At 35.5% G+C, this 14,121-nt stretch overlaps 1 protein-coding gene across 2 annotated transcripts in view; it reads right to left on the reverse strand.

The window, feature by feature from the left end:
- Positions 1-302: 302 nt before the first annotated feature.
- Positions 303-14,121, reverse strand: part of UNC13C (unc-13 homolog C) — a 184,326-nt gene continuing 170,507 nt past the window's right edge. For both annotated transcript variants that reach the window (XM_009940223.2, XM_075431450.1), the window contains 3 exons: positions 2,642-2,734; positions 1,805-1,964; positions 303-836 (listed from right to left, as the gene is read on the reverse strand). In XM_009940223.2, coding sequence (XP_009938525.2) covers positions 551-836; positions 1,805-1,964; positions 2,642-2,734 — 539 coding nt within the window. In that variant the 3' untranslated portion in view covers positions 303-550. The remainder of the gene's footprint in view (positions 837-1,804; positions 1,965-2,641; positions 2,735-14,121) is intronic.

A 14,121-nucleotide genomic window follows, 5' to 3' on the forward strand; every position in this document is an offset into this window, starting at 1 on the left:
TTACTTTATATCGTAATTATAAAATTACAAACACTTTCTATAAGTAACTGCATCTGTAGTAATGATAGAAAAAGTTATCAGTAAGATACCTAAAATGAGGCTTGCATAAAATGATAGTTTGAAGAAAACTAGGTACATATTTTTTAAAATAATAGTAAGGGAGGTAACTTAAGTTAGAATAAGCAACACAGTAGTTTAACAGAGACAACCTATTAATCAATTATAAAAGCTAATTATTTATCAATAAATGTTAAAAAATAAAGGAATTGTGATGAGGTGAAATCAACATTTAAAAAGATACGATGAAACATTTAGTCTTAAATCTTAGTTTTGGCACTTCATTGGAACAATTACTTTACCAAAGACCAAAATATTTATAAAAGATATAGAGCTCCTTGACATACCTTGCAAATATAGTACATAAGTACTGACAAACACTGACAACATAGTTAGTTAAACATTCCCACAGATTTGCACATGCATGCACTAGTCAGACAACAGCACTGTAGCTATGTTCTCGGCGGTGACAATCTTGCATTACTTGGGTATTTTAGGCCATTTCTTCAGCAGATCTTGTCTCTGATTTAAGCCTTACAAACTCTTTAGCAACTTCATCGTTGGTCCGCTGAGAAAGTATTCTAAGAATTGTTAACCCTGTTTCATCTACAGAGATGTTTCTCAGCAAGGGGTACCAAGATGCACAGCTACCTTTCTCTGCTATGTTTTGCAGCGGAATAACTGTCATTCCTATAATGCGATCTTCCCTAGCAAAGCAGTAATCTTTCACTGAAAGGTGAAGTTCGTAGGCTCCAGGCTTATCTTCGTTACTCAAAATGCTGCATGGATTAAAAATATGAATTTAGAACAAGGAGTTCAGTTTAATTCCCCTAAGGAATAAATGTACTTTCAAAATCTTGTAAAAATTAAAGTGATAGTGGTAGCTTAATCTTTGAAGTTCCATTTTGTTGCAACAGAATATCATTTAGTTTTAAATCTTATACACAGTGAACCTTTCAGATGCTACTGTTGATGTAGGCTCTGTTCCCAGTGATGTGAACAGAAACAGAGAATTTGTCATTCCCTCAATATCTGAAATAAACACTGCTACCTTTGCCTAGAAAGTACCTAAACTGTTCAACTAGTTCCACAGCTGTCATAACCACATCTTTAACTCAACTGCAAAAAACAGAGAAAATCACTGGCAGCAAGCCTCAACAGCAGCTTTGTGGTCAGACACTGAGAAAGTGAAATCTGTCCTAGTTGGTGCCGGGGGTGAAGGACGGAAAATTGAATTGATCGCAGTTATGAAAGGGGAGCAGTAAACAGGTGACAGGTGCCGTGAGAAGTGCTAAATTGAAAACTCCAAGTTCGGGGAAAGCTTCTTACTGCTTTAAGCATTGAGTAGTAGAGATAAATAATACCTTTAACACATGCACAGCCCTTTACATATTTAGATATCTCCACAGTCATAAAGGCCCAGATATCTAGCAGTAATAATTAATGTTTCAGTCCAGATAACTACTTAGGCAAATAGATTCCTAGGTATATAAATAGTTATCCCTGTGCAGGGAAATGAATCGTACATTCTAACCAGCTTTTGTAAGACTGAAACCTTTGTGGTTGTCATTCATCTTCATATAAAACAGATACAAATTACTAAGTAATTTTGATGTGGTGTCCATATCTGTGGACTCTGATGCATATAGAGGACTTAGGATGGTTTCTTACGTTCTTGGTGGTTTAACTGCAAGAAATTGCAACAAAATTTGCATAAAATATGCAATTAATGGACAAAAAGACTTACAATTGGAAAGTTTCATTGTATTTTGGTGACCAGGTGTTGCTCTTTGTCTTAGTTCCATGTTTTCTTTTCTTGTCACTTAGATTAGGACCTAATATGCAAACTTCCACAAATGGCCGGAACATAGCTGTTGTTTGCCAGTTTAGATTATTAATTGCTACAACTATAAAGAAATAAAAGCAATGAAGTCAAATAAAGTTCTGTTGGAAGAGCTCCCATTAATTACCCAGTATGACTTTGTGTAGCCAATGAAAGGTGACCTGAGAGCTTTCCTATAGGATACTGACACCTGGCAGCCTAGGAGGAGCTTTGCCTATTCTCAGTAAGATGTCTAACTACTTTCACCTACAATAGTAGCAAATATAAACATATATTTTACAAATGCTTTACATTAACAACTTTTTCGTCTGCTGCCTTCACTGTAATTAAAAAAATAGCTTATACTAATGTAAATGATACTGGGTTTCCTCTGGAATTCAGGTTGTGCAGAACAAAGGCATTTTGTTAAAAATTGAACTTTTTAAGTCTTGATGCAGTCATTCACCACCCAGCTTTGCTACAGCTTTTGGAAAATTAAATTATATGCAAGCAATTCAGAAGTGTAATTTGACACATCTGAATTTATAACTCCATAGACAGTACTTACTTGCATAAGCTTAACTTGTGCTGATGTTGAGAAAGGAAAAAGTACGATCTGAATCGCCTGAAGCATACCGATAGCTTTACTTTAATATTTAACATTTGTTATTTTATTATTGGTATGTTTTACTTAGGATGTAGTGTTTGGACTTTTGGACTTTGTTGTTGCTTTCTTTTTAAAATTAGCTACTTGAAACTTACCTTTTACAGTGACTTTATGCTCACCAGTTCCAGGATGTGTAGAGAAGTCCACATGTACAGATATCTCACCCACTGAATTATTAGTGGTTTGACCTGAAATTATAATTAGTAGGTTGGCAAACTTGGCTTCTCAATACATTGAGAGAAACAGGCAGTGAAAGTGGGTGAGCGGTATTTTCTGTCAGAAACAGAAACTTCTGACATATATTTCACGTTTAAGTAGGAATCAGTTACAGATGCATAATTGATTTTGCCACGAAAGTACTTAGCAATTGCAAAATGTCTATGTGAAATGCCTCAGTAAAATAGAAAACCGCCTTCCATTCTGGTTGTCATTAGGTGTGTTTGCATCCTGAAATGCAAAAGTTGGTGGTTTTGTCAAACTTGTTTGCATGTGTACCACAAAAATCTTATTGCGAGTACATATTTGGAAAGCTATTTCTGTATTGTTATTGATGAATCCTTTGCTGGGGTTAAATCTAAGCAAACTACCAAAGTTCTGCACTAGCACAGACACAGGTGCTTAAAGAAAAGAGAAGGTTTTGGGGTAGCAGAGGAGCCAGGAACTTAATTTTGAAAGTGTCTACTTTTGAGCAGCAGTGCAGGTTCTAAGTCAATTTGCACATAATGATTCCTTGAAATGACTCTCAGTATGTATTGAAAGGTCCTCTAATATATCAGATTAAACCAGTAGAATATAACTACAATTGGATATGTTTACTTGTTGTTTAATTGGATGTCTGTGAATGCTGACCTCTCTGAACTGTGCACTTGCTCCTTAATCTCTATGACCCACATATTAGAGCAAATTACTACCCCTAACTGGCTACTATTTCTGTGGGTTGGCAGATGAAAGATTCTATCTTCTTTCTATGTATACAGAAATTCCTAACCCGCTGGTTCCCCATCCATCTATACGTGAGACGAAACAAACATTCCTTTAGAAGTTTTCCAGCAATTCATGCAGGGATAAAGGAAGGGGTATAGAAAAGTGTCTTTTGTAATCATACTGGGGAAAATTATTCTACCCCACCCCCCTGAATTAGTTTATACACAAAATAAATATTTTTATTCTGGATTTCACCATCAGTGGCTTCCTAGAAATGTATTCTACCGTGATGTTTATTCATTGTGTTGGCATAATCTGTAATTACATTCTCTACCCTGGCTGAACATTGCAAGGTCAACTAAATAGCCTTGACCCAAGTGGTACTGTTTCAGAGAACAAGTTTTTTTTCCCGACACATCAAAACATGGAAATTCAATGCTCAATTAACTTGCTCAGAGTCCTTGAACCCTGTTCTGCATTTTCCAACTTTCAGGTGAATTTGTCTTGGAATTGTCATGAATTCACTTTTGAATCGTAGTCAACAGTATTTTAGCAAATATACCCAGTCTCAATACCTTAAGTTGGTTATAGCTGCTACTTCTGAATCGCAGAGTACCTGGACAGATACTGCTGCTTGATGTGTTTGATGTGTTTCAGTATCAGCCAGAGGGTTTGGACCACTACTGACATGTAAATAGGCACTTTGTTAGACATCAGATTTTTAAAGACAAGAAGTTTAGTTCCAGTGGCACCTACTAAACTTCCTGCTCTATTTGGGTAACTACTTAAAGCTGCACTATATGGGATCTCTAATTAAGTTGCTGAATCATTTTATATCTTGTCCACAATAAATAGCACATTTTTTTAAGAACATGTATAAAAATATAGGAATTAAATGGACTAGAAAACCTAAATTAAATCAGTAGAGCAGCTTTATCTAGAAGAGCAAAACAATGGATTATCTGACTGTAGAGTAAAATTAGCTTTTATTTAGGAAGAGAAAGTAAATTGTCATTTGGTCAAGGTCACAAATTTAAAGCTGTTTTCCTTTTCTCTTGCAAACACAGTACCTTCAGACCATGTGTCAGCAAGTAGCATAATATTAGCGCTGAGTTTCTGCTGCTTGAAATTAGATTTATTTATGAATTTAAAAAAAATAACTGTTTGGAGTGCAAAGTGCTATGTAAAATTATGCTGTCCAGAAAAACAAGATTTTAAAAAAGGTCTCATTTTCGTTATACAAAATGTGGTGTTTTTAATGGAGTTACATTTAACTCAGTGTGATGACTTGTTTGAAAACACCTTCCCTTTATGTGGATTGCTTAACTTGAATTAAAAATACATGAAGACAACATTTTTTTTTTTTACAATTAAAATTCAGAAGGCAATTTATCCGGGCTAGTACTCAAATACTATATATAATATTTATTTATATATAGGTTATTCTCATTGGCTTTCTGATGCTGTAAAGTAAATCAAAGAGAGTAGAGACTGGAGCTTCTAGGGCATTAATCCATCTTGTTCTTTCATATTGTGAAATTCCACCTTTTAAAAATTGCTACATACTGCATGGAATTCAACCTCAACAGGTTCTTTTTGTGGTGGTGGACCTTTTTAGGAATGATGCTTTTGATTCCATATATAGCCGTCTCCGGCTATGAAGTTTGAATTGAACATATTGTAACTCCAAGTCATTAATCTTTTGTTCTGACTAAAAAGCTTTCATTGCCAAGCTGGACAGGAGAAAACAACAGGAATTTGCAACATATAAATCATAGGGACACTGAACGGATATGATAAACTGAATGTACTGAGAGAGAGTATGAGAAGTTCTCAAATTCCCTCCCAATAAAAATTATTAACAATCTACCACTGACTGCAGTGGAAGGCCAGTCTGGTTCATCCTGAATATCACTGGAAATATCAGCCAGTGACAATTAATTGTTTTAGCCTTTAGCTTAAAAAAATTAAAACCAAAACCCCTTTAGGAGAAACCAGGAACGTTTTAAAAGAAAACAATTCGCATTTTCATTAGACAGCTTATGCAGAAACCTGTGGGTGATGGTAATAATGGACCATGCTATATCAATCTATAACAATGGCAACATTAGATCTTACCCAGACAAAATCTATGAATCTACAAGATAAGTATTGTCCTGTTTCTCCAACTTTTTTATTAATTACGCAAAGTATCTCCTTGCAACGGTCTCCTAACTGATCTTTTTCTTTCCTTTTCTTTGTAGGCCATAATTCACCCCAGTGCTCTAAACAGTACAGCAAATATATAGGTAGATTAGTCCTGTATGTATAGTATTGTTTGATATGGATATAAGAAATATGTGTAAAATGTCACTCAGTTTTATTCTGAGAACAGCTGACATTAAAATGACCCTACATTTCACTATTGCTCAGCAAACCTTGTGCAGCAGCAGGTCTCAGCTAGCAGACACAATTTCTAGTGGAGTCTAAGCTTGGTTCCTTTCAGTGACCACCCCACCCATCTTGCATTTTCTTTCTCTCTCTGACCTGCTGAACAAACTAGAGACACAATTGTAGGACATTTAGTATTTGCTTATAGCAGCTTTTGTTGACATTCAAGAACTATGGCACTTCATTTTACGGTCTCTGATCTATTTCTGCTTTTTTGTTTTCTTTCTTGCTGCCAGTCCTTGTAAAGTCACAGAAGGATTCTGATTGCACTATAGAAAGGTCCTTTTATCTTACTACACTTAACAAGTCAATTTAACTTGTTGACAACTAATATCTAGCCCTGCACTGCAGAGGATGATTGCACTTTTCTTCCTGTAGTACTGTAACATAACTCATTAGAAGCTTAACAAACTTACAAATAATTCTGCTTTATGTTAGAAAAGCTTATGGTTGCTTATCTTTTGCTGCTTCCATGCTAAACTCCGCTTTAGATTTGATTTGTTAGGCTATTTATATGAATCAAAATACAGCATCCTCTCATAGGTGAGTTTTAAAGTCATCACCTGCATTTAAACTGCAGTCATTCTACTGCAGCATACAAACTGTAAAGGAGAAAAAATATTGCCTCTGGCCAAAGGTGCTTACTCCTCCGTGGACCAAAAGTCCATAATAGTCAGGCTTTGCTGCCTTCCTTATTTAGCACCTGGAATGTCATCAATTTGATAGTTGTTGTAACCCTAATGATCTTAACAGAAGTCAGCCATTTTGGATCAAAGACCTAGTCAAATGTTTCTTAGTCATGATAGTCATATTGGCTATATATGCACACAGAAACCAATTCTTCTGTCTTCTATTCCTTAGTAGGTGCCTTTGGAGATGTGTGAACTTGTGGACTCTGGCAGAGAAAACAACAGAAAACACAAGTGAAGAAATGAGCCATGTATGTTTTGTAAAAATAAAACAGAAACTCCCTATATTCTCTAGAATAATATTCCTGCTACATGCAAAAGATTCCTACTGAATCAGTCTGTGAATATGCACAAAAGTACATTTCTGTGACAGGGGTCATTTGTCCTGCTTGAATCCTTTAGCAGCAAAAAGTTTTAAAGTTGTTTTCCTATCAGCAGAACTTTGGAGACTAACTTCTAGGTTTGCATGAAAAAAGAGCCCAGCAGAAATAAATGGAATTCACAGAAAATGAGCTAGCATAAAATTTCAGGATAGAATTTAAGACTTGAACTAGCAGGAGCAGTACTTCTGATGGAGTGTGCTTTCCAGCTGCTCTGGAATATGGGGCATGGAAACTGGGATGCTTTCATAATTTCTCGGGGAAAAAAAAGGTAAAGTATTACAAGTAGTATGTTTTGACGGCTACTAGGAGCACTGGTATGCAGCGTGGGCCTCAAGAAGAGTGGCAAAACACATCTGAAAAGCTTAGCTAATCATTTGACTGTTCATAGGTCTCAGCTCTGACTCTCCAACTATCAGAGTTATGCTGCTATCAGTATTTAAGAGTTTGTGTACTAAACCCAGCACTGTGGCTATGCCCAAAGTCTGCACTATTTTCATAATCTAATATAGGACAGTTTACATAGTGATGCAAATTCTCGTACAGAAGTATTTGCAGGAGATAAAATTGGTGTGTCTGAAAAGGTATTGCCTGGGCTATTTGTTGACAAAGCTAATTTTTATCTTGTATTGTATTTATACAAGTATTACCATCAGTCTTGCAATCTCTTCTATTTACAGTTCAGTGTGGCAAAATTTGGTAGCTATAAGAAAGTGAAACACAGCAGCCTTGAAAACTGTGCAGTGAAAAACCAATAACTTGATGGCGTAAAAAAGACAGAAATACGTAGTGCTGAATCCTAAGAGAAAAATCTGTCCCTGCACTCAGCCGTGCAAACCTTCTCTCTCATCAGCTCTGTGCCTGTAGTACACAGTTTGAAAACAGTGGTATAATCCTAGGTTAACATATCTTCTGACATGGAACATTGACTGTCTTATGTTCTGTCTTCTGATAGCCATTCTTTCTTTTGAAACTGCTGTAAGATGGTATTCATCGTATCTTACTGCTGGTAGTTTCATGTAAAATCCTTAAATCTGGAGGAGGCTTTATCTGAGGGTCTGATTCTCACAACATAAAGAATAAAAGACTGTAGCAAACTGTGTGTCAGAGAGAAACATTAAGGGTATGCTTGCAAAACAAGGATTCTTTATATGCTGCTAAGTCATCCAGCAGCAAAAGAGAAAAATAATGGAACATTTTTATTGTTCTTCAGCTAGGGACTGTTCTTCTTGTTTTATCCAGTAACAATTACAGCTTTCAATAACAACAGATTTAATTATTTTTTCTTGTCATCTTCTTTTTACTTTTTTTTTTTTTAATTGTTGAACCCCAGAATCATTGATTGATAAAATGTTTGTGGTCCATGAATTGTTCATTCTTGTTTAGTGTTGCATGCAGGGACAATTCTAACTATACAGTGATATTGTAAAAGTAAGACTAATTTTTTGCAGAATATTTGAGGACAATATGCAGATGTTCTTATGCCTTCCATTGTCTCTATGAGCATTTCCCCAAACTTGCACTGCATTCACCAAGTTCATAGGACTTATTTGGAAAATCGTGTTTTATTAAAATGTATAAAAAACCCCCATGTTTTATTAAAAAAAAAATCTCAGCAGTTAACACGGTGGATTTTTTTCCTCTACCTGCTGTCCAGTTTAAGGATCTGTTGAACCTTAAGTATGTGGTTAAGCTGTCAGAGTGTAGGCATAAGAGAGAGATTAGAGATACAAGACAAGAAGGCATAGTCAAAACAGGAGCTTTTTGGAAAATCAGGCAAAATTCAGTAGCAAAATAAGGGTTGGACTTTGTCACCCAAACCAGCAGCTGGCTGTCCGAAACCTGATGTGGATCTAGATTCACAGTCTTTTTCAGCTCACGTTCCAGAGAACTCAGAAATGTACGATACTCCGCTCCTAATGAGAGAAGTTGTGTATCTCTGAGGAGATAATTGGTTCGATTTCTGGAAGCTGGAATCTATCAAGCAGTCTACACAGTGTCCAAAAGAGTTCAGTGTTTATGCTCAGCTGTTTGAAAACAGAGCTCCTATTTGTATTTGAAAGGCTTTTCTACTATCTGCAGTTAATACATGTAATCTTCTATTATTTGCTTTGAAAGGAGAGGTCTGAATGTTAGAATTTATTGAATATATAAAAATATGTTCTCAGAAGTCATTTACTTGAATTTATTACATATTTCTTTCTCTTCACACAATTATATTCCAGTTTTACATACATTCATGGCTCCTTACATTTATTGAAGGGCTGAAATGACCCCTAGATTGAGCAGGTAAACATGAATTAAATATTTTACCTTATACAAAGAGAGTGCTTCTTTGAACTGATCCCTTTCTGCCCTACTTGACCTCTCTGATTTCCCCAACTTCCATCACAAGTGGAAATTATTCTTTCTTACTGAGTTTTTCCAACCTTTCCCTTTATAGTTATTTGATCAAGTCTCTCTCTGTATGTCTACACTGCCTCTTTCTAATGTCTATAGGGGTTCTTATATTTTTATAGTTCTGGGGCTAAAAGCTCTTTTAAAGAGTGTCGTCTTCCTGGACTTTTGTAGCTTCTTGACTTTCTCTTCCTCTCATCCACTCATAACATTCTTGCAAGTGGTGACTTTTGCAGTACGTGTGCCCCAAAGTAGTCAAAGGTAATAAGCTAGGCACTGAACCAATCTTCATAGCTATATGAAAAGCTCCTAAATCTATGGAGGTTTAACTTTTTTTTCTTTTTCTTTACCCTGATTTTTAGGATTCAGGATTTCAAGACCTTCTTTACTTCTCTGAGGATTAGAAATCTAGTTTAAAAGAAAAACAACTACCTGTAAACTAATTGTCATGCATGACATGATTTGTACTTGAGACTTAGAAAAGCTCACTAAGCACTGTGAGCCAGGCAATAAAACCAGCTGAACCCGCAAGGTTACCCTGCGGTAATCCGACCCTATCCCATTTGCTAGCTAGCTTCTTCACCAGAAAGCTGACCATCTATGTAAATATCAGACCTATGCTTTGACCTTATTATCTATACAGGACATAAGAATGAAAAAAGTTGAACAAATATTCAAGCTTTCACAGTGCCCAATGCTCCAGGAACTGCACAAGCTATGAAATCAACATTTTAATTCACACAAACATTTGTCATCTTCTGATTAACAATACCAATAAAATGCATATGTTTGTCTGGGGCTCATCTGCTAATTTATTAGAAGACAAAAGATCAGGGTGACTAATCAAGTTGTTTTTCACAGGATTCTGTGGCTCTACAATTTAGAGGAAAATCTTGAGCATGTGTTTTAATATTTTTGTTCAATACGAAGAGTAAGTTAAAGCTGAGTTGTTAATTGCTGGACGTAGAAAGCTAAATGATCTCTTCTGTACGTGTGTTAGAGAAAAGGAAGGCAAGCAGGGAAACCTGCTTTTAGTGCTGATAACCATGCTAACAGCAACACATGCTTTGCTTTAAGAAGTTGCTATATAAACTGTTGATGATTGTTTGTTTTGGGAGATTCTGAGAACCAAGTTCAGCAACATGATAGCTGACTTTCAGCAACCATTCTTTCACCAGGCTGTCATGAAAAGATTCAGAAGGTTTGTATTTGATTAGAAAACATAAACCATTTATGGTAAGGATCACTTGGTGTGAAGGTAGATTCTGCAGCACCTCTAAGCCCCTCAATTGTACAAAGCTGTACTATTAAAATACATTTGTTCCTATTTGAATTTTTGTAGTGTCAGACAGAGTCATATGAGGAATTCAGTAGCATAATATAAAAGTAGAATATTATGGTGTGAGTAGACAGTACTGGTTTGAGTGTCAGGGTGGAATCCCTAGTTCAGGCCTTCCCCTTCGTCCCTGCTGAATGCAAGCCATGCTTCAGATGATGAAGGATGGCAACTTGCACAGCCCCTTGCAACCCTTTGTGATCTGTAGCCACATGTATGCCTGTATGGTTAAGAAACCAGGGATGAGCCAGCTTTGATCTGGGAGGCAAGTATTCAAGTAGCATCACTCATCCATCCATATGTGTGTGTCTATTTATATATATATATAAATACTGTCCAGCGTTCTAACCAGGCAGCATATAGACTGTACAGCCTCTCAAGTTGAGGTTTATAAATATATGTAGCAAATGCCTCACTGATACCATCAAGAAGTTATTTTTTTAAACTGATGTCATATAACTGATGCATGCCAGTACATTGTGTTCGTTTTCTTGAAGACTTAACACAAACTGTAATACACAATTTATTTCTAATTTTGGTACTTTACTATTTGATTTAAGGAGTAACCAAATACATTTTCTATTGTGACAGCCTCTGAAGTGAACGTTCTGTAAAAACCTCATGCTTCACTTGCAGTCTGGTTTTTAATATGTGAACTTTTACAATATTTATTTTCTGCCACTACTCAGTGCATTTATTTTGATATTAGCATATCCTAGAATACTGCTGTTAGTTGTAAATCTGCAAGTTTCTTCACTGTTCTTATGTTTTCTGTTGCTCATTCTGCAGCTGATTTCTGCAGCTTATAATGCAGGTCTGTTTTTTTCTTTCATGAAAGAAGGTTGTGTAACACATGATTGTGACCTCAATTTGAAACTACAGTGGATGAAGCAGGGATTATTTCTTGAGTTAAATTCTGTCAGAAGTATATGTTATGAGAGAACTGAAAATGCTCTGTAGGACTTAGAGTTCATAATAGAATACAGGTATAGCTTTCAAAATATGACAGTTAATAATACAACAGTTTTGACACACAAAAAGGCAGAAAAAATTTCCTTTTTCACTTGTAAGAGCTGCTAAATGGCTTTTATTTTCTATAGTCTGATGTCACTGATCTGCTTGCCTAAACTACAGTATGTTTACTGTTTGCTAAGTTAACTGTCAGTTTATTATTTGAATCTGATTCAATGTATTTAAGCAGATAGAAGAGTGAGGATCTGCTTTGCCTTGTACCATTACAGGTGGCAAAAAGCCACAGGACTGAATTTTGATGTGGCAGTTGAAAAGAATTTCTCTTCATTTTCAGTCATGTAATTTCCTTCTTTATGTTGGTGGCTTCACAAAATGAGGATGGAGTTACTGTTATAGTTACTCGTTCTCATTAGGTAAATATTTTTAATTCTGCTTATTGTCTTTTCTTGTTTTCAGATGCTTCTTCCCCTTTCAGCTCTCGGTTGTCCAGCACAAGAACAAATCCAATACAAATCAGCTGACGTGACAGAACAGCCCTTTCTGCAGCCATTTAAATGCCCAAGTGGCGATTGTAGTATGAGCTCCATGTTGCTAGATGAGTACTGATTGTTCTGCTTTAGTAATACAAGCTCTTTAAAGTCAAACTAAAAAATATATTGCAGTCCTGGCACTATAGATTGCTGTGTCTTATACCTTACAACAACAGTAGTATTCTATAATGAGGTTTATAAAAATAAGCTGCTGTAAATTTATAAGAAAAATATTTCTCTATTTCCAATAAGCAACTATTTTAGATGCTACAGTGGCATTTACTTTGGAGAAATTAGTGGAAATACATGACAGTAAATTCACACCACTGTGTTTGAGGTGCTGTCTTTCTATGTAGTTTGCCAAGACTAAAATCGTATGAGTCCGATTCTAAGCAAATGTACACATTCACAATCCAGGCTATAATTTATGAACTTACTGAAGGTTGAAGACAGTTGCCAAACTAAACCAAAGCCATAAATCTCCTTTCAATTTTAATATCCTTTAAATTAAGTAGTCTAAAAGGTGAAGATATAGCATAATTCAGTAAAAAGGTGATTGCCAGGCTGAAAAATCTCTTTTTTTAGGAAAGAATTTTGAGAAGCATCGCCAGGACCGGTCTGAGCTTTGAGTAACAGCAAGTCAAATATACCATAGAGCAGGAAAGTTTGTTCAAAAGGCCGACTGATATGGATGTAGCTCATCTAGCTGAAGTTCTGGATTTGCAAGGGATATGTAAATTGGTTTAGAAACTGCTGCTGAACCTATTTCTTTAAAATGTAACTTCTTATGAAGAAACATAAGAATAATTAGAAATTAAGAATATATGAGATTTTTTTATAATATGTTTGCAGGTGATTAACAAGTGAAAGTCAGATAGTTGATTCAGACCAAAATAACTTGTCATCTGTGTGGACACAGTTTCTTTTGTTGGCAAAAGTCCTTCAAGACAAGACTAGAAAACTGTTCTGCATTTCTTACTGTTGAGTATGGGTTATTTCTGTTAGAAATAACTGTTCAGAAGGCAGACACCAGTTATTTGCTGAATAATTTGCATTTTAAAAATTTTATTATTTTTTTGAATTCTTAGAGCCTTTAAAGGGTTGAGATCAAAATTACATCATGGTAATACTAATTTATTAAGTTAAAATAAGGTAAAAAGAAGATTCATAAGCTAAAAATGGGTAATGACTAAAAAGGGAAGATTAGTGTTTTTCAGAGGAATGAAACTTTTATCTACAGTCACAGTTATTATTCAATATGCTATTTTCTTTAGATTTAAAGTATTCTTTTTTTATTGGTTTGAGTTTAACTACATCCAACTGCCTATTGATTACGGATTGGTTACCTGCACAAACATGAGGGCAGATATAAATCTAATTACACTTCAGAGAAAGTTTCTGATTTGCAAATAGGGTCATTTTAACTAAACTCTAATGATACAGCTACAGTTGTGAGGCTGGAAGTCATAACAGATGAGTTTTTTAGTTCTTTTAAATGAGACATTAAAGGATGATGAAAAGCTATGAGTCACTTTTCCTTAACTTTGATTCCCAGTGGCTACACTTCCGATAATACTGGTGTGCAAATGTGTGCACTGAAATGAACACAGACCTCAGGCCCATATCATGATGAAAATCAGAAAAGTCAAGTTTGTGGTTCAAGGTTTGTAAAAGATCTCTGCTTACAGCAAAAACCTGGCTGTTTTTCCCCTGAAGTTACAATGAAAGTATGCGTAAGGAAAACCAAAATATACCAGTAATTAATAATTTTCTGCCTAAATCCATATTGTTAATCTTTTTTTTGGGGGGGTGGAGGGGGGAAGAATCTATTCCTTATATATTAGAGTTTTATAGCAATTTTCTCACTTGTATGAATTATTAACAGTTACCCAGCCTAATATGGAACCTGCCTAGCAA

This window comes from Opisthocomus hoazin, chromosome 10, assembly GCF_030867145.1.
Source record: "Opisthocomus hoazin isolate bOpiHoa1 chromosome 10, bOpiHoa1.hap1, whole genome shotgun sequence".
Lineage (NCBI taxonomy): Eukaryota > Metazoa > Chordata > Aves > Opisthocomiformes > Opisthocomidae > Opisthocomus > Opisthocomus hoazin.